The sequence below is a fragment of the Xenopus tropicalis genome, chromosome 9, assembly GCF_000004195.4.
Source record: "Xenopus tropicalis strain Nigerian chromosome 9, UCB_Xtro_10.0, whole genome shotgun sequence".
Taxonomy (NCBI): Eukaryota; Metazoa; Chordata; class Amphibia; order Anura; family Pipidae; genus Xenopus; species Xenopus tropicalis.
This window is the reverse complement of record NC_030685.2, coordinates 73,602,841-73,629,425: the sequence shown is the minus strand read 5'-3', so window position 1 is coordinate 73,629,425 and position 26,585 is coordinate 73,602,841. Positions and strand designations below refer to the sequence as shown.

At 40.8% G+C, this 26,585-nt stretch overlaps 1 protein-coding gene across 5 annotated transcripts in view; it reads left to right on the top strand.

Moving 5' to 3' along the window:
* pkp4 (plakophilin 4) overlaps window positions 1-26,585 on the top strand; it is a 184,371-nt gene that overhangs the window by 60,954 nt on the left and 96,832 nt on the right. For all 5 annotated transcript variants that reach the window (NM_001270690.1, XM_012970592.3, XM_012970589.3 and 2 more), the window contains one exon: window positions 8,877-9,010. In NM_001270690.1, the coding sequence (NP_001257619.1) occupies window positions 8,882-9,010 (129 nt within the window). In that variant the 5' untranslated portion in view covers window positions 8,877-8,881. Of the gene's footprint in view, window positions 1-8,876; window positions 9,011-26,585 lie in introns of those variants that run through there.

Genomic DNA, 26,585 nt, shown 5'->3' with positions numbered 1-26,585 from the left:
CCACAGGTAGCGTTCCTACTGAGCGCTCACACCGCAGACGCTTTTATTGATCCCATAGCAGTGATCTATGCAAACCGCCGTCTCGCTGATTATATAATCGCTGTTTAACTTTTTTATTCCTAATAATTTCATCATAATTTGGAAAACTATTTCTCCGGTGCTTTAAAAAATGTATTACTGAGTGTGATGAACAGCAGCCTTTAATCTATACTTTTCCTGTTTTTAAACAGACAATTTTTCAGAGCTGTATTGATTACGCCTCTTGCTCTTAGCCGATACAAAGGAACGCCACAGTCTGTATTTGTCTTTTATCTGGTAAAAAGCCACCTTTCCATAATATATGGGAATTAGCTGAAATAATTAATGTGTATACAGCCTTCTTTAAAGGGGCCCCTCAACAAAATGTAATCCAAACATCTTTCCTATATAAAATTATTAAACAACAGTCTTGAAAATGTTTGTAAGTGCAATTGCAGTTGAAAACGGTATGTTCCTGTCTGTTTGTAGTCTCTGCACTGCTGATTCTGACTGCTGAAACAGTAGCCGAAGACAGCTAGAAGAGAAGTAACTTCTGTTAGATTGTTTTTAAGTCAGAACAGAAAGAGGCAAACTAATACTGATTTTAACTGCAGTTTTATTTACAAATAACATTGAAACCATTGATAAATGTATGCTGGAAAGTAGCTCGGAATTACCTGCATACCAGAGACCTCTCTGTGTGACTGACATCACTGTTCCTCCTTTAGCAAATGCCAATGTGCTGAGTAGTCATCTAGATTGCCACCTAGCCTAATAGCAAATATTTGTTATCAGTTGTTAATCCATTGGATTCATTGCATCATGTAGGGACATATCTGTTTGCAGAGTCTTGCATTCCAGCAGCTCGATATTCCCCACCCCGGGTTAACATTTACTGGTTGAGTTTTCATGGTGTTTTCTGCCTTTTTTTTATCAAGTATGTTATCTACAGCAAGATGCTTCTTTAATAATCTATTAGATACACTATATCCCTGGCCTAAAATATCAAAATGGAATAACATGGCACCCGTTGGAACTCCTGAATGCCAAGAAATGTTTGCAGGGAGCATGATTTTGAAACCAAATATTACCACGTGTCTACTCCATTGGACTCTAGAGGGTAAAACTGCACCCTTGGAACCAAAAGTTCCTGATTTTGAATTTGGCTGAATACCAAATCCTCCAACAAAGTTTAGTTTGAATACCAAACTAAATATGAATCTTGTAGTGCTAAGCGGGTCAGGAAAAAATCAACCCAAACCTAAACCACAAAAGGTTGCAATTTTAGGACCCACACCCAACCCATACCCGCGTATGTCTACTCTGTACGCTATTTCTGCATGCACTTTAGGTTCCAAGACAGTAGCAGAGCAAGTGGTTGACCATAACTCAACTCTAGCCCGTCTGACCTAAGGGTAACCTTGCGGGTTAACCCGAACATCATAAAAATCCTCGTTTGTAGATTTAAGAAAAATAAAAATCCATACAATAATCCACCCAGTGTTTTAAGGTCACATGACTTTCAGGGTTTGGATTCTGAATCTTGCATAAAACCCAGAAACGCATCCTGGCCTCGGCATATCCCTATTGCAATTTGTCTCAGAACCCAGACCTGCAACAAAAGAAGTAACTAGTCATTTCATCGTGGAAATATGCTGCTGCACCCTTCCCATTGCACAGAGGGTTTACATGGGCACATTACACAACTTTTTTTTTTTTCTTTGTAATCATCCTAATGATCCTAAAGTATGTTGGCCATTTACAGGCATGATCGTTTGATTACTTTCTTGATCCCCACGAAAAAAGAGACTTTCTGTTAATATCATGACTTGCAGGAAGGCACACAATGCTGGCGTTAGGCCTAATCCTCGGAACAGTGCACCTATTGTTCCGGGCGCAGAAACGGTTGAATTGGACGGTGCAAAGCAGATTAGATGCAATGGAAAAAGGCCGCAGTAGAGCCAACAATGCTTCTGCTCCTCCTAACGTCTGTCAAAACATATATATTATGTATATAAAGTCAAGCTGTGTATATTTATATACATACACACACACACTACACTAGTGCTCATTATAATAAGAGATTTGTGCCCCTTTTAAAACCTCCTTAAGTAAACTACATATGGGATATTTATTTTTCTTTTTTCCAAATTGTGAGAATATTTTGCCTAAACCAGTTTACAGTGGCACCCACAATGGGTAAAGCAATATGCAACAAACAAACCTAACTTTGCATGTGGGGTACTTGGATATCGGCCTCTGGGCCGAACAGATGGATATTGCACGAAGCACCATAACTACATGGACACCTTTCAATTGTTGGCGCTGAGAGCTTCAGCTTCTCTTCACTCCTCATCTTCCTCATCAACTACACACTGGCAGATACTCACCGTCGGCAGACAGAGCCATCTGATATATACATATAATTCATGGATGTTTGGATCAGTGGGCCTTCATGCTTGTACTGAATATTGTAGGAAATTGTTTCATGTATATATATGTTTGGCCGTCGTTAGCAATTTTGATTGGTTGGTCTAGAAGTGGATGCGTCTCCACCAGCTAATTGTGTGTATGACATAAATACCATTCTCCAGGGATGCCTAATGGCTTACACCATTTTCACCAATCTTACCAAACTGGGGAATATATATCAGTAAATATTGCCCTTTTACATTGAGCCTATTTTGTGATGGGGGGTGTGCTCCCTCAGAGATCAGCTGACAGGAAATAATGCAGCTCTAACTGTAACAGGAAGTAGTGTGGGAGTAAAAGAGAGAACGCTGTCCATTAATTGGCCAATGGGGCCTAGCATGTATGTGTGCCTTGGTCTGTTTGTGTGCACCATAAATCGAATGATCCCAGGGGGCGCCCTTTAGTACTTAAGATGGCAATTTTGTAATTAGGATTACCCAATGACAAATACTACAAAAAAGTTTATTATTATGAAAATGGTTTATTTAGTTGAAGCAGGGTTTTACATATGAGCTGTTTTATACAATATATTTTATTGAGACTTAAATTGGAGGACATTGTTTGTAAATTTGTACTTAAAAATAAGTCTGCTTCTGTACCGCTTTGAAATGTCTTGTGATGTAAATCCGTATTGTACCAACCATAATGGCAAGGTATGCTAGCATTATGCCCCTTGCACCAGCGTGGGCTGCACACCAAGCTGCGTTGGAGATAATTAAAGGGGGACTTAGGGCTTCATCTCAGCTTCTTCCTTTGGCAGTAAGGCCAGGCTCGGGCCAAGTTAACTAATGAGCTTTTAATTGTTGGCTTACAATGCAAAACACTTCATAGATCTGTGCTTAATTTAGTTAATAGTCTGCTGTGTTACTCCCAAGCCTGCCCCCCCGTGCCTGTAATCGCTGCCCACTTTGCCGAGTGAGTCATTCTAGAATGTGGAGTTGTGACCTCTTGTACCGGTGAATGGGTGGTGCGGCTCCACTCACACTGACAGAAGGGAAAATCATCCTGCTTAGGAATGAAGTCAATATTTAGTTTACCAAGCTTGTAAATTTATATACTGTGTGTAAGTAAATATAATCATTTCCGCTGAAATCAACCAGCGCCCTCAGAGAGCTGACTAAATACAAGGAAAAGTGCAGCCCTTTGGGATGCACTTCCAGGTTAATGGCTGAGAGTGCCCATAATTTGGCTGGCAGGGGTGTATATGACAGGGTATATCACATATGCTTCTCTCAGTGCCTACATTTATTATCACTGCCCTGGGATGAACAGAATACAAGGGGATCTTTCCTTGCAAGGTGCCATATCCAAGCAAGCTGCATTGTTGTTCATGTAACAACCTAATAGACTTGGCTCCTCTCCTAAAGCATCACTGGCAGCGAAGAGAACCCAAAAACTACCCAGTGCCGCTCGTTTTCCCCTTGCATTGTGCTGAACCATGTAGTCGCTCCTGAGAAGCAGGCGGATAATATCTGCTAAGGTCATGTCTCTATATTCATTTGTACTTGCACTGGGAGAGTGTGTGAAAATAAAGGATCTGTATGTAAGTTTTAGATTTACCATTCACAAGGATAAAATGATAGTTTGGATCTGTCCAAATTGCCAAACATTTCTAACTAAGCTCTTCCTTCCATGTCGCCTTTATCTGCCCCAAGCAGTAACTTGGAACTGATAAACTGCCATCGGTCTGTGCCTGTGCTGCTGAAATCTTAATGGAAAATGTCAGTAAGGGAAAGGGAAGAGCCGATTTCCTCATTTCACTTCACGATTGTGAGAAATGCAGGCTTGGTACACTCAGAAGTTTTCTGCGCGTCCTGTCCCCAGTGTTCCGTATGTGAGCAAAGTTTAGGTGTGGCTGGGTGGCATGCCACCCCTAAAATTGTGCCGCCCTAGGCCTAGTCCTTTGTTGCTAGATATCCGGGCCTGGGTTTTGCTCTTTTGTGGTTGATAGAAGGAAGAGTGTTATTTATATAAAGGAGTGTGCCCCCAAGCCCCTTCTGATGGTTTGTGACTGATTAGGCAATTACTGCCACTGTCTTTTCTTAAGCTGCCCATGCACAGGCTTATATTTGCCCTTCTATGGGGCCACACATCTATTGGGCAGGATTTTTAATACCACCAGGTGAGAACTGCATCGGCATGATAATGTGGCACACCGCAGTCCAACGCTTGGCACAATTTGGTCTGGGATATGGGTGACTAAAGGTGCCCATACACCTAAAGATCTGCTCGCTTGACGATGTTGCTAAGCGAGCGGATCTTTTCCCGATATCCCCCACCTACGGGTGGGCGATATCGGGAGAATCCAGGGGCCAAACGATCGAATTATAATGACGGGTATAGGCAAAGTCGGTCTGGGGACCTCATCGTCTAGATTTTCTAACCTGCCCAATTGAGATCTGCCCGATTTCAGGCCAGATATCGGTCGGGCAGGACCGTTGGTAGTGCCCATACAAATCGGTCTAAGTGACCGATATCGGCAGCTAGAATCGGCCCGTTTATGGGGACCTTAAATCGGATCAAAGATCTGCTCATTTGCCAGCAAGATAACATGCTGGTCATATACACAGTCTTTGATATTCTATACCTGCTACTGCACACTTTCCTATGTACGACTCCTCTGAAAGTGCACTGCCCTAGATGTATGATCCAAAAGTAGCTTTGTCTGCAAACTTCATGATATAAAGATCAGAACTCTGCAGATTTCTTTCTCATCACCCCCACAGCTATGTGTCTGCATGATTCTCAGCTGATACTCAGGCGTCTTTGGTCCAGACGGGGGTAACTGGATGCAGTGGAGCAGACACATTTTAGTTCTTTATAATTAACTAAAGGGAATATATCCAGTTATTGTCTCTGAAATTATAAATTATACTGAATATTTAAATGATACCCTGTAATAATGGGAAACTTCTTCCCACAATTGGAATTAACAATTAAAAAAATGATACAATTGGTTACAAACCAATTTAACCTGTATCCCCTGAAAAAAAAAAAGTTAAGAAATGCAGCTTTACAGACTGGTATAAGGGATGTAAATCAGATAACATGAAATTGAATGTCAGAAATTAACAAAAAAATAAAGGAAATGAACGTAAATTTCTCCCCTGAGTTTTTGTACAGTTCAGCTTAATTTTTCAAATAGTTTAGAAAAAAAGGTTTAAAAGCCTTTTGCTATCAACAACGACAAAGCCTATGAGCTTATTCTCTATGCACTATCCTATATATATTTATAGCACCATCCCATATCTTTAAGCACTTTACAGAAATTATGCATCATTGGCATCAGCACCTGCACCAGTTGAGCTTACAATCTAAGGTCCCTATCGCATCCATGCAGACTAGAGCCAGTTAACCTGCCTGTATGATTTGGAGTGTAGAAGGAACCTGGAGTACCCAGAGGCAACCCATGCAGACCTGGGACACTGACCCTATACTTTCAGTACTTTGCTGACACATAATATTTACCGTATATTTGCTTTAAAGGAAAACTATAGCCCAGAATGAATACTTATCCAACAGATGGTTTATATCATCTTTAGTGGCCTATTAAAGAATCTCGCCAAATTAGAATATATGTATCAGCAAATATTGCCCTTTTATATCCTTTCCCTTGAGCCGCCATTTAGTGATGGGCTGTGTGCTGTAACAAGAAGTGTAGAAGAATAAAAGGCAGAAACCTGTCCACTCATTGGCTGATGTGACCTAGCATTTATGTGAGCCCTTGGTTTTTTTTTTTTTTTGTATCATGAATCGTGATTTAGGATTACCCAATTGCACATACTACTAAAGTACATTTTTAAAAAAATGGTTTATTTAGATTAAGCAACTTTATACAAAATATTTTTATAGAGACCTACATTGTTTGGGGGTTTAGTTTTCCTTTAAGCCAACTGATCCATATTTGGAGAACCTTTATATAGCTCTCTAGTCCCACTATTTTTAACCCTTGTGCGGCAATTATACGAGCGCCATAGCGCCCAAGATCCACATCTGGGATTTGTGGTTTCCTCTTGTGGGTACGGTGGAAATAAACCACCCACTGCTGGTTTCAGAATTCGCTCATTTGATCTGCTTCTAAATTAGGTTTTGTTTAGAGTTGGGGGGAAAAAAAACAAACAACAGGCTGAAAGTTCAAGATTAACCAGCAAAGTTATAGGGAGCCTCTCTGCTCGTTTGTGAATGCTCCATTTAATCAAAGTTAAGGGGTATTTAACTGGAGTTCTGCCGCAGTTAATGAGGTCTCTTAAATACCCTTCAACCTATAAATTGGTAAGTGTTCTTCAGAGACACTTAATGATACATTTTGTTGTTCCAATTAACATTAATAAATGTTTCCTCCTAAATTCGGGGAAGGAAATGTGACTGGTAATGAAACGCGGGACAGAAAGGAATTCTTCTCGCAGATAAAAATAATAGTTTGGCGTTTGTCAAATTAACGAGCACGGCCGCGTGCTTATTGTATCTCCATTGTGCGCCAGGGTGAGGGAAAGTGTGCCCAGTTCACATGTACAAGGACGTCGGCTCGCTATAATTCTAACCAATTCTCTTGCTTAGGCTGCCCAATGTCTTGCTGTAGGGAACTTAGTAGATTTATTTGTGCTCTGAAATAAAGTCACATAAAAGAATGTCAAGCACCGAGGTTGCCAGCTGCTGTAACTTACACAGTGTTCCCCCCAAATGACATTTTTTCCATATAGTGCTTCTTCTCTGCCACCCATTATTATCTTTTATATAGCGCAGACATATTTTACAGCATTTTACATTGATTATTCATCCTTCACATTAAACTGTGCCCCAGTGGAACTTACAATCTAAGGGCAGTTAAAGGAGAAGGAAGGTGAAATCACGGGGGGGGGGGGGGGTATGACACCTTAGAAATACATTATGGCTGCCGGACATTACTGACCCTGGTTTCAAGAGCTGGAACAAAAAAAGACAAATTATTCAAAAAATGTAACAGAAAACAAATGGCAAATGCTGTGTATTTATATCTAAAATGTAATTCCATGTACATCTCACCTTTAAATACTGGTCAGTACAAAAGCAGTAATACCATATACCATTTCCTGGCTTCCTCAGTATTAAATATCTTACTTTGACTGTTTTACTGTGAAACTGATCCTTTCCATCAACAGCCGCCATATGCCCTTTTGCAGCACCCCAATTAAAAAATAATGACAAGCACAGAGTAGTGAGTTAGATTCCTGGCCAAGTGGCGGGGGCTTCCTCTGGCAGCTGAAGGATCAGGTTGTGGTTTTCATCAACAATTTTTACTCTAAAACTTTTTTCCTATCAGTTATTTCCTGTTTGTATACACATATTGCCCTAAACATGCATTACTTAGATCCAAACCGTTATGGTGGTCCTTACAGTTTTATATACAGGTATGGGACCAGTTATCCAGAATGCTCGGGACCTGGGGTTTTCCGGATAAGGGATATTTCCATCATTTGGATCTCCATACCTTAAAGCTGGCCGTACACGTGGCGATCTGACGATGTTTCGTGCGACCATCCGTCGCACGAAACATCGTCAGATCCGCCACACACCATCAGGGCTGAAACAGCAGATAAGGAGGTAGAAACAATAGGATTTCTACCTCCTGCCGATTCAGCCCTAACGGCAGATTTTGGTCAGGCTCTTCTATGGCGCCCGATCAAAATTTTCTAACCTGGCCGATCGGCGAGTCGACCGATATCAGCAGCTTCCTGCGATATCGGTCGACTCGCCGACGTGCCATACATGCACCGAATATCGTACGAAACGAGGTTTCGTACGATAGTATCTGTGCATGTATGGCCAGCTTAAGTCTACAAAAATACAGTATATTTTAAACATTAAATAAACCCAATAGGGCTGTTCTGCCCCCAGTAAGGGGTAATTATATCTTAGTTGGGATCAAGTACTGATACTGTTTTATTATTACAGAGAAAAGGGAATCATTTAACCATTAAATAAACCCAATAGGATTGTTCTGCCCCCAATAAGGGGTAATTATATCTTAGTTGGGATCAAGTACAGGTACTGTTTTATTATTACAGAGACAAGGGAATCATTTAAACATTAAACAAACCCAATAGGACTGTTCTGCCCCCAATAAGGGGTAATTATATCTTAGTTGGGATCAAGTACAGGTACTGTTTTATTATTACAGAGAAAAGGGAATCATTTAACCATTAAATAAACCCAATAGGGCTGTGCTGCCCCCAATAAGGGGTAATTATATCTTAGTTGGGATCAAGTACAGGTACTTTTTTATTATTACAGAGAAAAGGGAATCGTCGTAATGGTGATGCTGAAGATTTCTGGGAAATTGTTATTTTGTTCCTCGGATGCTCTAGTAATGGCCCTGCTAAACCTATACCTGTCTTTCTCTGTTCCAGGTGGGATGCCAGTTCCGGAGCAGACTCCCCTGATGGAGGAGGCACTGCAGAAGATCCCGCAGGCAGCACCCAGCAATACTGGCATGGAGCCTGAAACCACAGCCACTAACATTTTGGCATCTGTGAAGGAACAGGTACTGTTTGCTTTCTATCATACTGGCACCTTTTATTAGTAGGCGGATGTGGCTCTTGGTTGGACCTGCGAAACGCTGGGATATTGAGCAAGAGCAGTGTTTTAAAAGTATTGTTATTTTGTATTTGTCTAATTGCATCAAAACCAGATACATATAGGCACATTATATTTTTCAGTTCTAGAACTTATGGTCAATGCAACCTGAACACTACTTATGCTGAGTAGAATAAGGGAACATTTATGTTTAATTGGTGCTTAATATATACTTAACCTTGTCAAGCTTTATAATCCTTGATTGTTCAGGGGCACTGTGGTCTTTTATTTGACCCAGAAACAGTCTATTGGGCAATTGTCAAAGGTTAAAGAAAAGTGGCCTCACTTAAAAACGGAATATATTTTAAATCAAATGGATGTGCTGCATGATTAAATGCATGGGGAGTGTGCCTGGGGGGCTGCGGGTCCTTTCCGACCCCCCTCCTGCAGTAGAGGGTTCTTTCTGCTGGGTAGTTATTCCACCGGTTCTATATCTCTCAGAGAGATCCATTTACTTCAGTAAGGGAAATTTGAAATCAAGATTCGGGATCTTTCTTCTGATCCAACATCTAAATCTTAAGCCCAACACACACACAAAGCCGTAAGAAGCTGGTTGTCAAGGCAACCCCACAGCATCTGAAATATGGACCGAAATGCTGTACATAGAAACCAATAGGCAATTCCTGGAAGAAATAGCAGTGCATAGAAGCGTAAGTAAAGACATTAATAACAGATAATAACACTGCTGCCAGGGTTTAACCTTTAGGGGAAATGGTGCAGGTCGGTCACATGCTCAGTGGTCTCCTGCCATTGGCTTCAATACTGTTAACCCCTTCCTTTTCTCGTAATAATTCAGCTTTGTTCAGTAAATGTGTAGCATCCCCACTTGTATAGATGGGGTAGACCTTAATTGTCTGCAGGCAAAATCCTGTTTTCTCCTGATTTCATTTCTTTTATTTTATATTGGACTTAATTGCTTTATTTTATACTGGGGCTGTCCTATAGCTATTGACTTGCAACACTAACAACCAAAGGCTGTAAGCACAAAGGTCAGAAACAGTGAAAGGCCTAGAGATTGGATGCTCCCAAGTGCTGTTATTATAAAAACAATTTGTCCTGTGTATCTCTGGGGCCCATACTAGGGCAATCTTTATTTAACATTAAGTGAAGTTGCCAACCTCAACCAATCAGGTCATTTTCCAGCTTATAGCCAGAGAAAACTGCCTGCATACTATTAGCGTTAAACTCCCATTTCTATCATATTCCCTTAATTAGATAGCAAAATAAAGTGATTATCTGGACTGATGGAAAAAGGGAATAACTGTCATTTGAAGATTGTTTCAGGGTGAATTTTAAATTCAGCCATAGCTGCCATCTTGCACTGAACTGCCCCAGAGGCCCTCTCCCTCTTGAGGCTGCTCTTTAGAGCCCCAGGACCAACATGTTGCAGTATAAAGTTCAACTGTAGCTAAGCACCCTTCTTTTATGCCTTTCTTCTCCCCCATGACAGTGTCACTTATTTTTGGGGGTCAGATACAGGTGCAAATACCGACAGGTTTGGGTATTGAATGTCACATGCAGATACAAATATTGTATAGTCGTTGAGTAGCTTCCTTCTACTCTCCAAATTAATTGGTTAATTGGCTCCTGATAAAACTCTCCCTAATGTTTGTGCATGCCTTAGATTGTAAGCTCCAGTGGGGCAGGGACTGATGGGAATGATGTATAATCACTGTAAAGCCCTGTGCAATATGTTGGCGCTTAAATAAAGCATAATAATAAACTGTACATAATAATAATAAAGTGCCTTTCTGTTACCTTGTACAGGTATGGGACCTGTTATCCGGAAACCGTTGTGCAAAACGTTCCAAATTACGGAAAGACCTCTCCCATAGAACTTTTTACAATATAATGTACTGTTGCCCTGCACTGGTGCAACTGATGTGTGTGCCTCTGAAACCCTACTATAGTTCATATAAACAAAGCTGCTGTGCAGCCATGGGGGCAGACTTTCCAAGGAGAAAAGGCACCGGTTACTTAGCAGATAACGGATAAAACCCCATTAAATTCCAATATGGTTATCTGCTTTGTAGCCTGTGCCTTTTCACCTTTTTCCATCTTGAATGGCTGCCCCTGTGGCTACACAGCAGTTTATATAAACTATAGTAGCATTTCTGTAACAAACACAACAGTTTTACCAGTGCAGGGCAACAGTACATGATAGTTTAATTACTTTTAAACACTTTTATTTATTTTTTTTGGCATTACTGTTCCTTTACAGGCAGTGACACACAGGGAGATTAGTCGCCGGGCATTGCAGGTAGATTAGTCACCCGCGACAACGGAGATTTGTCGCAGCACGATTTGTCGCAGCACTGATTTCCCTGTGTACCCCTACCCTAAGGTGTGAAGATCTGAATTATGGACCAATCCCTTATCCAGAAAACTCCATGTTCCAAGCATTCTGGATAACGGGTCCCAAACTTCTATATCTTCCCAGGTATATGTTGGTACCTGTACAGCCTGGAAATGCTGCCGTTTGCTGTCCTGCTGTGTCAGTAAATCTTATTTATTCCCTTTATTTATTTGATGGACGTTTGAGAAGGTAATGCAGAATATTCGGCACACAATTGCATTGCTGGGATCTGATTTCTGGGTGCCGCTATCTGAGTGACATTTCATTAACTGCAGGATAGTAATATCTGTCCGCTCAGTCTCTGCTTACCCGGTGGTTACATGCTGTCTATCGGCTGACATTCATAGTCCATAAAGCGCAATGTTCTACTGCTGCAATTTCTCCGCTACTCTCAAATGTTACATTGGTATGGGGGGGTAAACTGTGTTTTACTGTCTTTATTCTTTGTCCTAATAAGCCAAAAATAATATATAATACTCAGGAGCTGTGAATAACCTATAAAATATATCCTTCTAAACGATGCCAAGTGATGTCATCATTAATAGTGAGTGCGTAGTGATGTAAAAAATGGCTTATATTAAAGGGGCGTTTCACATTCAGGTTAACTTTTAGTATATTATTAAACATACTGACTCTTTCCAGCTTGCAAGTCATGGTCACTAACCCCGTCAGCAAAAAAACTTTTGTTCTGTGAGGCTATAATTTATTGTTGTTAAATTTTATTGCTTATCTTTCTATTTAAGCCCTCCTCTTTTCATATTTAAGTCGATCTTTCAAACCACTGCCTGGTTGCTAGGTTAAATTGGACCCTAGCAACCAGATAGATCCTGAAATTCCAAACTGGAGAGCTGCTAAACAAAAAGCTGAATAATTTAGAAGCTGCAAATAAAAAATTAAATTGCAGATTTTCTCAAAATAGCACTCTCTGAATCATACTAAAAGTTAAAGGACAAGGAAAGGGAAATTGCTTTCCTTAGACCCCGGGCCTGTGCTTCTGTCACATTGCTCCACCATCTCGGGCCATTCCCCATGATCCTTTGCACTGCCTGGATAGCGTGCAGATACAGTAGAGTGACATTTGCATGTATGGTGTCCAGGACACCCCATGGGGCATTGGCGGTGGTGTGAAAGCAGGAATACCACCCGGGCAATTTAAGGTAAGCGATGATATTCACTGAAGGTAGTCTAACACATTTGCACCCCAGTGAGATAATTTTTATGGCAAATTTGCTTATAGGCTTAAGATAATATCATCGGAGTGTCAAGACACAGATGTGTCATTTTCATTGTAGTAAATAATGTATATTTTTAGCGACCAGTATTGTCTTTAAGACTATATGCAGAAAAACGCTTGCTGAAAATTCCGCCCTACGCCTCCTACTTGTGCCTGCACCTGAATGAATGGAATACGCTCGGGTGCAGGAACATGTAGCCGATATACGCATGAAAACGCAAGATAATGTAAAGTCTCGCGTTTTCATGCGTATATCGGCTACATGTTCCTGCACCCGAGCATATTCCATTCATTCGGGTGCAGGCACATGTAGGAGGCGTAGGGCGGAATTTTCGCCAAGCGTTTTTTCCGCTTGCCGAAAATACCCTCCTTACGCCTCGTCCTGACATCAGCTTAATGTAACAGTTGCTATTGGCAGCCTGTTGCTATGGCCCATGGAATGGGAATGTTTGCTGGTTTCTAGATATAACAGAAAACCATGCAAAATAAACGTGCTAATAAGCCCTGTTTCCTAATGTTTTACATATGCTGTTGCCTAACACACTGCCTTTATATATGTGTGTGTGTTTATGATTTCCTGTAAGATGCCGTGACTCCTCTGTGAGCAACACGTTTGATATTTCCATGACATTCTTACCTACTGACATTATTTCCTTTATTGCTTTCTTACAACGTCAGTGTGCTGTAGCAATTGCTTTCATTTGAATAATTATACCTGCATTATCCTGTGCTACACTACCATAGAATGCCATTCGCATGGAAGGCTGAGCCATCACTGGGGGCAATGTACCACCCACATAGATTCACCTGAATACTGATCTCTAAGGTTTCTTTTTTTTACTATTCTATAGGCCTTTGGGTTGGGGGAGAAGGCAGGGGCGTGGCATGGGGCGGGGAAATGGGTGGGGTGGGCAGGTCAAGCCTTATAAGGGGTAAACCATCAGCAGAGAGGGTCAGGGAAGAGAGGGAGTGGTAGGGTATTACAAATTTACTGTCAATATAATTCCTGCCCGACCTTGTCATTTACTGGCCTACTGATCCCACTCTGCTCACACATTCTCAGTTTACTTATTTTGAGTTCTGTTCATGCATAGGGCATATAGGGGCACCTAGCACTTACAGACTGACTTTTTCTTATGGGCACAATATCAATAAGCTTGTGCCCACATTTGTTTTGGACCACTGAATGTTAGGAGGGGTAGTCCGCTTGTCTCTTTCTCTCAGTGTTTCCCCAGTATCATATATGATTTGCCAACTGCCTGAGGCATGCATATAAACCCTTTCTCTGTTGCTCTTTCATTTTGGCTCTGAGGGTTTACTGTAGTCTGAGCCAATCTCACCCTGCTGAAGCCATATGCCTGGGAGGCTGATGTTTAATACTCTTGCAGAACTGACATAGATGCCCAGAATAAAGTATGGTCGAAATTGTCCGCAACCACAGCCCTTTACAACTAAGGATCTGTGGCTGTGAAGATGCTCCAGTAGCCCCCCATCATCTTTTCTGCTTGATAATTAGGTTAGCTTCTTAAAATCTGCCCAGAGCCCACTGAGCATGTGCAGTGCCACTGACACTCCTAACAAAATCCATTACAGAGGAGCTTCTATGCACATGTTTGAATGACTACATACTAAATATTATAGAGATGCTTCTCTTTTAAGCTGATGCAGTAAAATCAGTATATTAAATGACATTTGTAGCTATATTTGTTTTTAGGGTTTAGTTCTCCTTTAAAATATGTAAATAATACAGCATTCAGTGTATTGAAGCTTTTACAAACATGGTTGTTTGTTTGGACCTTGAGTATTTGAGCTAAAGGTGTCTGTATTGCAGCTAAGCCATGGATTTGGCACCCATCAGCCCTCCAGAAGCTGTTATACTACAACTCCCAGCATCCCACTGACAGTTGCTTTCCTTATTCACGAGTAGATTCTGTGATTCTGTTGATGCACCCCTGGCTGTTATGAAGGAGTGCTTCTACAAATGGAATCATTATCGCAAACAGTATATGGCAGAAAATTGCCTCATTATTCTGTACTTGTTATACTGATGGCATTACAGCGAGAGCCTTCTCGCGCTATTGTTTAACGGCTAGCTGGCGGCGCGGCACTATCTGCTGAGCATTCCTGTTACCCCACTTGTTACCGTGCCGTAGAGTTATCTTATACACTACTAACATTACTTTACATTAACATTTATTTATAAAGCGTCAACATATTCCGCAGCGCTGTACAATAAGTGGGACATCTCTTTCTCTCTATATATATCTATATATATATATCTATATCTATATATATATATCTATCTATATCTATCTATATATATATATATATATATATAGTAGAAAGAGTGCCGCACACACAGGGACTTGATACAAAAGAAAATGGTTTTATTGAAAAAATTCCAACGTTTCGAGCACAATCTGTGCTCTTCCTCAGGGACAGGGTTTGTCCCTGAGGAAGAGCACAGATTGTGCTCGAAACGTTGGAATTTTTTCAATAAAACCACTTTTTCTTTTGTATCAAGTCCCTGTGTGTGCGGCACTCTTTCTACTATATTTTTGTTTTTTGACCTGCACCAAGGGCATTTGGACTTGTATAGGGTGTGCTCCTCCCTGTATACTATATATATATATATATATATATATATATAGCGAACCCAGGGTGGCACTCTGCTTCAGCTCTTAGCTCGGGTGCAAGGTAAATGATTTAAATATCCAAAAAAGACCAGCAACACCGAATTATATTCCAAAAACAATCAATTGTGTATTAAAAACGCATGAACAGCCAACGTTACGTTTCGGTCCCCATAGAGAGAAAGGTCCCGATGGGGACCGAAACGTAACGTTGGCTGTTCATGCGTTTTTAATACACAATTGATTGTTTTTGGAATATAACTCGATGTTGCTGGTCTTTTTTGGATAGATATATATATATCTATCTATATCTCTATCTATCTATATAAAAAAAAATGTCCACACGACAGCACCACACTCCGAAAATTGCTACAATGTAGCTGCCCCTGTGCACGGAATACCATATAAATGTCAAATCAAACACAACCAGCACCAAGGGTCTTGTGGTTCAAACAAATATTAGTGTATTATAATTGCATGTACAACTGACCCCAAAGGGGACCGAAACTTGAACCACAAGACCCTTGGTGCTGGAGGTGTTTGATTTGAGATATATACAGTGGTGTGAAAAACTATTTGCCCCCTTCCTGATTTCTTATTCTTTTGCATGTTTGTCACACAAAATGTTTCTGATCATCAAACACATTTAACTATTAGTCAAAGATAACACAAGTAAACACAAAATGCAGTTTTTAAATGAGGGTTTTTATTATTTAGGGAGAAAAAAAATCCAAACCTACATGGCCCTGTGTGAAAAAGTAATTGCCCCCTGAACCTAATAACTGGTTGGGCCACCCTTAGCAGCAATAACTGCAATCAAGCGTTTGCGATAACTTGCAACGAGTCTTTTACAGCGCTCTGGAGGAATTTTGGCCCACTCATCTTTGCAGAATTGTTGTAATTCAGCTTTATTTGAGGGTTTTCTAGCATGAACCGCCTTTTTAAGGTCATGCCACAACATCTCAATAGGATTCAGGTCAGGACTTTGACTAGGCCACTCCAAAGTCTTCATTTTGTTTTTCTTCAGCCATGCGGAGGTGGATTTGCTGGTGTGTTTTGGGTCATTGTCCTGCTGCAGCACCCAAGATCGCTTCAGCTTGAGTTGACGAACAGATGGCCAGACATTCTCCTACAGGATTTTTTGGTAGACAGTAGAATTCATGGTTCCATCTATCACAGCAAGCCTTCCAGGTCCTGAAGCAGCAAAACAACCCCAGACCATCACACTACCGCCACCATATTTTACTGTTGGTATGATGTTCTTTTTCTGAAATGCTGTGTTACTTTTACGCCAGATGTAACGGGACACGCACCTTCCAAAAAGTTCAACCTTTGTCTCGTCGGTCCACAAGATATTGATCTTGGCAATCATTGAGATGTTTTTTAGCAAAATTGAGACGAGCCATAATGTTCTTTTTGCTTAAAAGTGGTTTGCGCCTTGGAAATCTGCCATGCAGGCCGTTTTTGCCCAGTCTCTTTCTTATGGTGGAGTCGTGAACACTGACCTTAATTGAGGCAAGTGAGGCCTGCAGTTCTTTAGATGTTGTCCTGGGGTCTTTTGTGGCCTCTCGGATGAGTTGTCTCTGCGCTCTTGGGGTAATTTTGGTCGGCCGGCCACTCCTGGGAAGGTTCACCACTGTTCCATGTTTTTGCCATTTGTGGATAATGGCTCTCACTGTGGTTCGCTGGAGTCCCAAAGCTTTAGAAATGGCTTTATAACCTTTACCAGACTGATAGATCTCAATTACTTTTGTTCTCATTTGTTCCTGAATTTCTTTGGATCTTGGCATGATGTCTAGCTTTTGAGGTGCTTTTGGGCTACTTCTCTGTGTCAGGTAGCTCCTATTTAAGTGATTTCTTGATTGAAACAGGTGTGGCAGTAATCAGGCCTGGGGGTGACTACAGAAATTGATATTGAAATTGAAAATTGAAATTGATAAACCACAGTTAAGTTACTTTTTCACTTTTTCACACAGGGCCATGTAGATTTGGAGTTTTTTTTCTCCCTTAATAACGTAAACCTTCATTTAAAAACTGCATTTTGTGTTCAATTATGTTATCTTTGACTAATAGTTAACGGTTTTTGATGAGCAGAAACATTTAAGTGTGACAAACATGCAAAAGAATAAGAAATCAGGAAGGGGGCAAATAGTTTTTCACACCACTGTATATATATAAGTCCAAGCAACAGGCACTCACGTCTGATGGAGTCACAGATCGCCTGGGTGCAGTATTTAGAGCTGTAGTATAGAGAGCAAGAATGGAAGAATGCCGCACTCACAGGGCTTTGTGTAGAAAAATAGAGTAGTTTATTCAAACAAAAACCTAACTTTTCGGCTGGAACCTCACCCTTTCTCAAAGAGAAAAGGCTGAGGTTCCAGCCGAAATGTTATTATATATATATATATATATATATATATATATATATATATATATATATATATATATATATATATATATATATCTATCCCCAGAACAGCACCCTCACTCCAGTCATGCTACCATGTAGCTGCCCTTGTGCAAGGAAATATAATACATACAAAATAAATCACAGCCAGCACCAAGGGTCTTGTAGTTCAACAACTACACAATGCAGAAACACAACTACAAGACCCTTGGTGCTGGCTGTGATTTATCTTGTATATATGTATATATATAGTGCTGCCAGTGGCGCCATTTGTGAGATGCCCTTCTGCCTAACTGGGTACAATGCCAAAAGATATCTGAGGAACTCTGAGGTCAGATGCGCAGCTGCATGTACAATGTCTCTTATTCTGCTTTTCAGAAAGTAAGAAGCTGATGGCCGCCATTTATCCATCTAACCCTCATTCTGCTGCTTTTCTCTGCGTCACACAGCGTATTGCAGCTTTTCCCCCCAGGGCTCTTCAAATCTTTCAGCAACTGAGAATATTTTGTGCGGTTGGCAATTACATCTTGTAATAAAGTATCATTTGCCAGCGTAATTACATTTCTCTCTGGAAAGAACATAGATATTTATACGTAAATAGGTGGCTATAACTAAACTCGTGCCTCCTCCATTGCTTACTTGTTTGTGGCGCTCTGGCATCTCTTCTGCCATGGCTGCTGCCATAGTGTTTTGCTTGGGTGCAAATTAAAGGCCCAATAAGCCAGTCCATTTGGTCTTTGCCTGCCCTCTTGCCCTACATTAGTTCTGCAACCATTGTAGGGGAAGGAATGTTAACCTTTCCTTCTACTTCAACTAGATCTAAAGTCTTATACAGAATAGGGCTAAAAATCCATCTTGGATCTTGTTAGGCCATCTTATGAGTGCCAGTGGCACTGCACGTGCTCAGTGCAATTAGGGTGGCTGCTGAGATGCTTAGGGGTCACTGGAAACTAAAACCATGATAACATCAGAGGTTGATATCTGTAAGAAAAGCAGATATTGTTTGGGGGAATAGTTTTCCTTTATATATCTGCAAAACATGGTGTTTTTTGCTATCTTAATTGGCCCAAGAGGCTCTATCACTCACAATCTTTCAGGAAAAGCAGCTTTCACAGGGAACAGAGTTTCTAAAGAAAATGGGCCAAGGTTATGGCATAAAATGAAATTAATTCTGGGAAAAGAGACTTATTAAAATGGATTAAAAGCAGCATGTAAAATGGGGCTTTGACTGTATACACTGCCATGTAATGTAAATTTTGAATTCATTACTATCCAGTCTTGTATTGGGTGTTTTATATAGTCTATATATACAGTATATTGTGAGTCTGTCCCTAAGCGCAGGTAAGTGACAGCAGCACAGAGTATGTGCAGTGAAAATGCAGAAAAGAAGATGGGGGGCTACTGGGGGCACCTTTGGGGGCACAGCTGTTCCCTGCTAAAGGGTTGTGGTTGCCTTGGGCTGGTATGGAAGCCTTACACATACTTTGTAGCATTTAATAGCCTAACTCCTTGTTAAGCTTTACTTTTCCTTTAACAAATGGCAGTGGTTCATCTATGCAAGATATTCAATCTATTCCATGTTTGTATATATTTTCTTCTATGTTTGCAGTGTTACATATTCAGACAATGTTTCTAAAGTGGGTTCTGTTCCCATTGCAGTGAGATATTGAAATATTGGCCGCTGCCAGCATATGTAGCAGTTGCACCTGACCATAGGAGAATGTTCCAGCTGTAGCCGCTCGCTAGCTTTGACGCCGCTCCGCTCTGCACCATTGTGCATTGTTATAAATAAATGATGCCCACTCTTCCGAATTTTCTTCCTAGCCAAAAGCTTTAAGAAAACAAACTGCTGCTACTGCCAATTCATGGTCCAGAAGTTGGAAAACGAAGCTTTGCTGGTATTCTTGCCTTTCTCCCCCACACAATGAGTTTAGTATCATTTGTATGAAAAGCCTATCTGTTCCCACTGAGAAAAGCGCTATACTAAATGGAGAATTGCCTGTGTTCTTGTCATAATTATGCAGAAGTGGTTCTGGGTTGGATCAGGAGTTTATTGCCACACTGGCAGCTTGCAAAGGGAACGGAGAAAGAAATTGTACTTAAACTTGGATTTAAAGCCATAGCAGCTCATGGGTGGCACTGATAAATTGAGCGGGCAGTTGCTTTCTGCATTGTGTATGTTAATAAGGTCTCTCTCTGAGACGATATATGAGCTCTTGGCCCATAAAATATGTATTCTGTACCTCCCCGGATATTCCAGAGTTCTGTTGGCTGGTACCAACTGGAGAAGGCAGGGGGATACGATTAACCATTAGTAATTCATCCCAGTGTTCCTTCAGAGACAAAACTGAAGCCCATATAATATAGTATTTCAGTAGCATGTACCCTGGTCATTACCCTTAACCTTCACAAACTCAAATCAACCTATGTTTGGCTCATGTGGCCAGTGTTAATCAGAAAACATTTTAATTAATCGCAATGAAGGGTTTCTTTGATTGGTTTTCTTTAAGGTGGCCACACACATAGCAATTTTCGATAAGGATCATTCCCACCCTCCACTGACGTTCAGGCTGAATTGTCAGATATGGAGGTAGAAACAATAAAAATTCTTCCTCCTTCTGCCGATTCAGCCCTGAACGTAGATTTTGCTCGGGCGCCTTCAATGGCTCCCGATCAAAATCTTTTACCCTGGCCGATCGACACGCACCGAATAGCATACAAAACGAGGTTTTATACAAAATCATCTGTGCGTATATATGGCCAGCTTTAGTGTCATGGTGGTTAGCACTTTGGTTCTCACTTGAGCAGAGTAGCCCTTTGGTACCCAACATCGTTGATCAGATTTTTCCTGTCAGTAGTGCAGAGCAGCCCCTTGGCTCCCTATAGTGTAGAGCAGACCCTTGGCTCCCGATAGTGTAGAGCAGACCCTTGGCTCCCGATAGTGAAGAGCAGCCCCTCGGCTCCCGATAGTGAAGAGCAGCCCCTCGGCTCCCGATAGTGTAGAGCAGCCCCTCGACTCCCGATAGTGTAGAGCAGCCCCTTGGCTCCCGATAGTGTAGAGCAGCCCCTTGGTGCCCAGTAGTGTAGAGCAGCCCCTTGGCGCCCAATAGTGTAGAGCAGCCCCTTGCCGCCCGATAGTGTAGAGCAGCCCCTTGCCGCCCGATAGTGTAGAGCAGCCCCTTGGCTCCCGATAGTGTAGAGCAGCCCCTTGGCTCCCGATAGTGTAGAGCAGCCCCTTGCCGCCCGATAGTGTAGAGCAGCCCCTTGGCTCCCGATAGTGTAGAGCAGCCTCTTGGCACCCAATAGTGTAGAGCAGCTTGTTTCCTGCCAATAATTGTATTATACTGAATATCAATGCTCTTTCAACCTACCAGATATTCCTTATGAGCAACCATCTAACTCATGATGTGTATCCCAGGCTGAGGAACTACTCAAAAGCTGTAAGAAACTTCACTTCAAAAATATACTAACTCTCCATCCTGTTTCAACCATTGGGGAAGATTTGTATTCTTCCCAGCTTTAGTAGCTGTAAGTGTTTGTAAGCTGGAAATGAAAAGGGTTTTGTAGATGTCAGCATATGTTTATGCATCAGTTGTCTGGTGGATGCACAGAAATATTAGGAGCACAGGTAGACTCATTAATCATGTTCTGTTGCCTGTCTGGCAGTCTGAGGCTCTGCGCTGGAGAATGGCAAGGTCCCTTAGCCAACATTAGGCCAAAGGAAAGCTAAGGTTTATGAATTCCAGTAGTGTTCCATTCTGTGTTATCAGATTCATCATTATATTAGATTGGTTTTGACACTAACTCAAGAGGGATTCTCTTTTGCAGCACTGCAGAATGTGAGATATTTCTGTTTATGACAGGTGTAACCAGCCAATGTGCTTCTGCCTGTTCCAAGCAACAACTCCCTGCACCTTCATAGCTTTTTCATATAGGATTAATGTGTAACCTAAGGCACTGCAGTTGTTGCTGGACTGCAGTTCCCATCGTGCCAGTTACATAATGTGTCTTTCAAGATAACTGGACTTATAGGGGCTGATTTACTTACCCACGAACGGGTCGAATGGAGTCCGATTGCGTTTTTTTCGTAATGATCGGTACTTTGCGATTTTTTCGTTAAGTTTTAACGCTACGAAAAATGCGCAACTTTTCGCGTAAGTTTTAACGCTACGCAAAATGCGCAACTGGTATTGGTATTGGTAACGAAAAATTCGTACAGAATCCGAAAAAATCGCAAAACATACGAAAAAGTCGCAAAATGTTCGTTTTCAAGTCGGAACTTTTCCAATTCGGGTCGGATTCGTGGGTTAGTAAATCAGCCCCATAGTATAGTGTCAACTGGAGAGTAATAGGCTGAAAACCCCCATGTTACTGGCTCTTCAACCTTGGAACTTGGCCCATCTATCATGGGCCCTCAGTGCTGTGTATAAGGGCAACCTAAAAGTCATATAGGGTTAAATTACAGTATTCATTTGCGTGGGTTGATATTTTGGGTGAACAACGAGTCAGGTAATTCACATGCAGTTATTGTCATTTTATTTGAATTTTTGTTTGATTGTCTCGCCATGAATAGTTCTTCAGAACAGACAATATTGCATCATGTATATCGGACATTGCTATGATTGGGGTGTTTAGGTCAGTTTTACTCTAACTTATATTATCTTTTCATGTATGATCAATCTAAAAATACTAGTTATGATAAGTATAGTTGGCAAAGGATGATTTTCCAGTCTTCTGAGTTTACAATGGACTAACATTAGCACCACCCATTAATGTACTGGAGACTAAATAGTGTATAATACACCTTTCTTTTGTCAAATATGAATGTATTAGAAGTTACCAGAGAGTTGTATGGCCATATAATGCTATATAAGTGCTTTCATTTATAGATTTATAAAATAGGTGTGATCAAGATATATCACTAAGCACTTAAAACTAATGACATCTCTAGGCATTGCTTATCGTTCATAGCTTACAATTTATGCATTTTCTTTGTATTATAAAGCTGAGCTGTAGAGTAACCTGAGATTCTAGTGGCTTCATAAGGACCAGTTACCTAGTTGATCAGCAGACCCCATGGAAATGGAGATGCAGCCCCTTTGACTTCTCACATACGCAGCACTGGGAGGTGTCAGTAGACATGAATTTCAGTCTGTAAAGAGAGGTTTGGATGGTCTACTAAAAGTGCTTCGTTGTCCCCCCTCCCCAAGGGAGAGTTGGTCATAACAAGGCAGATGATATCTGTCAATCTTTCCAAGCCTGCTTCTTATTGTATGGCCAGCTTTAGTGGGATTTGTAAGGCAACAATAGAAGTGCCTCGCCCCAGCCGCATTATCTTCCCTTCCTATATAAATTACTTTTAGCCGGTATTTCTTCTGGCAGGTTTTTTTTTTTTTTTCATCCTTTTTATTTTTCTGTAATTTTTGTTGTGATTCTTCGACAAATTAACCCAATTCCTAGAGCTGAATGTGACTTGTTTCGTCTGAGTAGTCATCAAAGAGGGAGAATACCGTAATCCCGCTCCATTCTAATTCTGACTCCTGCCTTTGATTTCCCACCAGTCTTCAAGCTTATGATTAAAATCATTTCCCTTCTGCATATTGTTATCGGCCTATGTAATTTCTCCATACTCCGCACACCATATTTCAGAGCTTCTTGTTGAAGTGTAAATTGGTTCTCATTCTGTATATTCATGACGAAGTGAGGGAGAAAGATGAAAAAGAAAGCTGATTTGAAAATAAATAAAAATGAGGGTTATAGGAATATTTTGGGAATTCAGAAAATTCTTATGTGTTCACAATACATTGATACAAGTACCCAGCTGCTTATATTCATACAATGTGGGACATGGCATCTTGGGGAACACAAAGCATTCTCTCTCTATAAGTGCTAATTTGCTTCCCATAATGCTCTTGGTCAAAAGCCCTGCCCTCACACATAAAGACTATGCCCCCATACTTCAAGACCCCACCCACACACATCATTAATTGGTCTTCACTTTTCGGTGTCACTGTTCCACTCCTGATATCATCATCCTGCCACCTTGAAGGATGGGGGCATGGTGGCATGGTGGCTTTTTGAGAATATTGTCCCTTACCAAGAGCTACTAATCTCTCACAACTGCCCCGTGCCACTGCCAATAGCCCAAGATCCATTCTGTGAGTTGCTTTGCAGCACAAATGTTACTTTGGAATTGTGTTTATGCTTTTATTTAAATGAAAGGGGGTTATGGGGATTCACCAAAAATATAATGGCATGTCTGTTTATCCCCGTTCTTACTAATCAGGAAAATCTTTTACTTAAGGAAAAAAGTCAACCCACTTGATGTGCCATCAAGCTCAGTATATCGTTTTCAGATCTTTACTGATGTTTTTATAGGTTCGGTAGTACAGGTGTGGGACCCATTATCCAGAATGCTCCGGACCTGGGGTTTTCTGGATAAGGGATCTTTCTGTAATTTGGATCTCCATACCTTAAGCCTACTAAGATTATTCAAACAATAAATAAATACAATAGGATTGTTTTTCTTCCAATAAGGATTTTGTTTCTTTGTTGGGATCAAGTACAGGTACTGTTTTATTATTACAGAGAAAAGGGAATCATTTAACCATTAAATAAACTCAATAGGACTGTTCTGCCCCCAATAAGGGGTAATTATATCTTAGTTGGGATCAAGTACAGGTACTGTTTTATTATTACAGAGAAAAGGGAATCATTTAAACATGAAATAAACCCAATAGGGCTGTTCTGCCCCCAATAAGGGGTAATTATATCTTAGTTGGGATCAAGTACAGGTACTGTTTTATTATTGCAGAGAAAAGGGAATCATTTAAGCATTAAATAAACCCCATAGGACTGTTCTGCCCCCAATAAGGGGTAATTATATCTTAGTTGGGATCAAGTACAAGGTATTGTTTAATTATTACAGAGAAAAAGCAAATCATTTAAAAAAATTAGAATTATTTGCTTTTAATGGAGTCTATGGGAGATGGCCATCCCGTAATTCAGAACTTTCTGGATAACGGGTCCCATACCTGTACTAATGTTTATTTGTGGATTTCATATCTACAAATAAACTTTGTTTACAAGTGGATCTTTAACTTATATGCCCACCTTCAGCTGGCCAGTATCTGACTGATCCAATCGATTAGCCCTCAGACCAATTATTATTATTAACATTTATTTATAAAGTGCCAACATATTCCACAGCGCTGTACAATAAGTGGGTTTCATACATTGGACATAATGATTGGGTCATAACCGTAACTATGCATGCTTTTGGGAGGAGTACTGCATCAACTTGCATTTAATGTTACTTCTGATTAACTTTATGTAAAGGACGAGTGTGCCTAAAATGTTGATGTTCATTATGGTGCATCTTTATATATGCTGCAAGGATACATTGCTACAGGGTATTAGGCTTGGCCACCTGAACAAGAGAGGAGGCGTATAAAACTGACCGGCAATATTATTCTTCACTTTCAAATCATCATATCCCACAGTGGTATTTAATTGCACCCTCCTGTGCCTACAGACCATGTTCCCTGATGGTTTCTTGCATACAGGTTACCAGATGGACAGAAGAGCTGTTGAATGCCATAAGGAGGGAGGTGGTGGGGAGAAGTGGGGGGGGGGGGGGGCATTAGTAATAAGGTACAAGAAGAAAGTATGATGAATACGCAGTGCTCCTGCCTCACAAGCTTCCAATACTCAGTAGAAGTTTAAAGGGAGGGTATGTTCTAGGTATGGTTTATGTTCTGCAATTTGGAAATAACGTAGGATAGCCACGTTTTCTTATATGCCATGCAGAGTTCCTTTGGGTTTGACAATTTCTTAATATACCCTGATGCCATCAGAACAACTGTAGTCATCAATAGGTATAAAATCGCTTGAGGAACTGTTCCAAATCATATTACATTAAAAATCATGAAAAGGCTGCATATTTTTAACTGATATGTATGTATGATGTATATTGCTTTGTATGTATGATGTATATTGCTATGTATGTATGATGTATATTGCAAATTTGCTTGAAATTATGTTTACTTTTTAAAAAGCACAAGTTGTGTTTGGGTGGAGTTCCCCTTTAAGTCAGAACTGGATTGCAAAAAGTGGTCAGTGGCTTTAATGAGTATGGATTGGTAAAAATACATTCTTTATGACATTTGTTATTTTAATATTGAGGCCTTGGGTCAGACTGACGTGGGCATGGAATGCCATTAGTAGCAGGAATGGGAGGCGCACCCCCGGTTCTGCTGCTTGCTGTACAGTACAGTGGAGCTCCAGCTGCCTAATATTTCATATGTGAGAGCGCAGCGCAGGCACGCCACAAATGAAATGGCCTTGCAACCACTACAGTTAATTATACAGTTGAGAAAGGAGCAGCGCAGTGCAAATTCATCTTTTAACAGCACAAGTGGGTATTCAGTGAATGGCTTGGAAGTTTCCTGCAGCTCCTGAAGCCCTTAGGTGGCACTTCTAATCCCCAGAATTGATTAAAAAAGGCAGAGAATGAAACAGAAATTGTGCAAAGCTTAAAAATGATCACATCATAATGGCGCTCCGGAGACCTTTTCAAAACCCAACTCGAAAGCCACTGGAGTGACACTCACTGTCCTTAACTGGAGGTGAAAGGAACATTCCAAGGGGTGAGTTCTGCCTTCCGCACCAGTGTTTGTCTAACACAAGATTTCATTTTTTTCATGCATAAATAATAGCATTGCTACTGAAAAATATTTAGCTATTTAGCAATGACGAGTCGCAGAGGACTTCTGCACTACAGGAGTTATTATATTAAATAGAAAGATGATTGTACAATGAGTTTGTGTTGGCGGTGTGCCACAGAAACCAAAG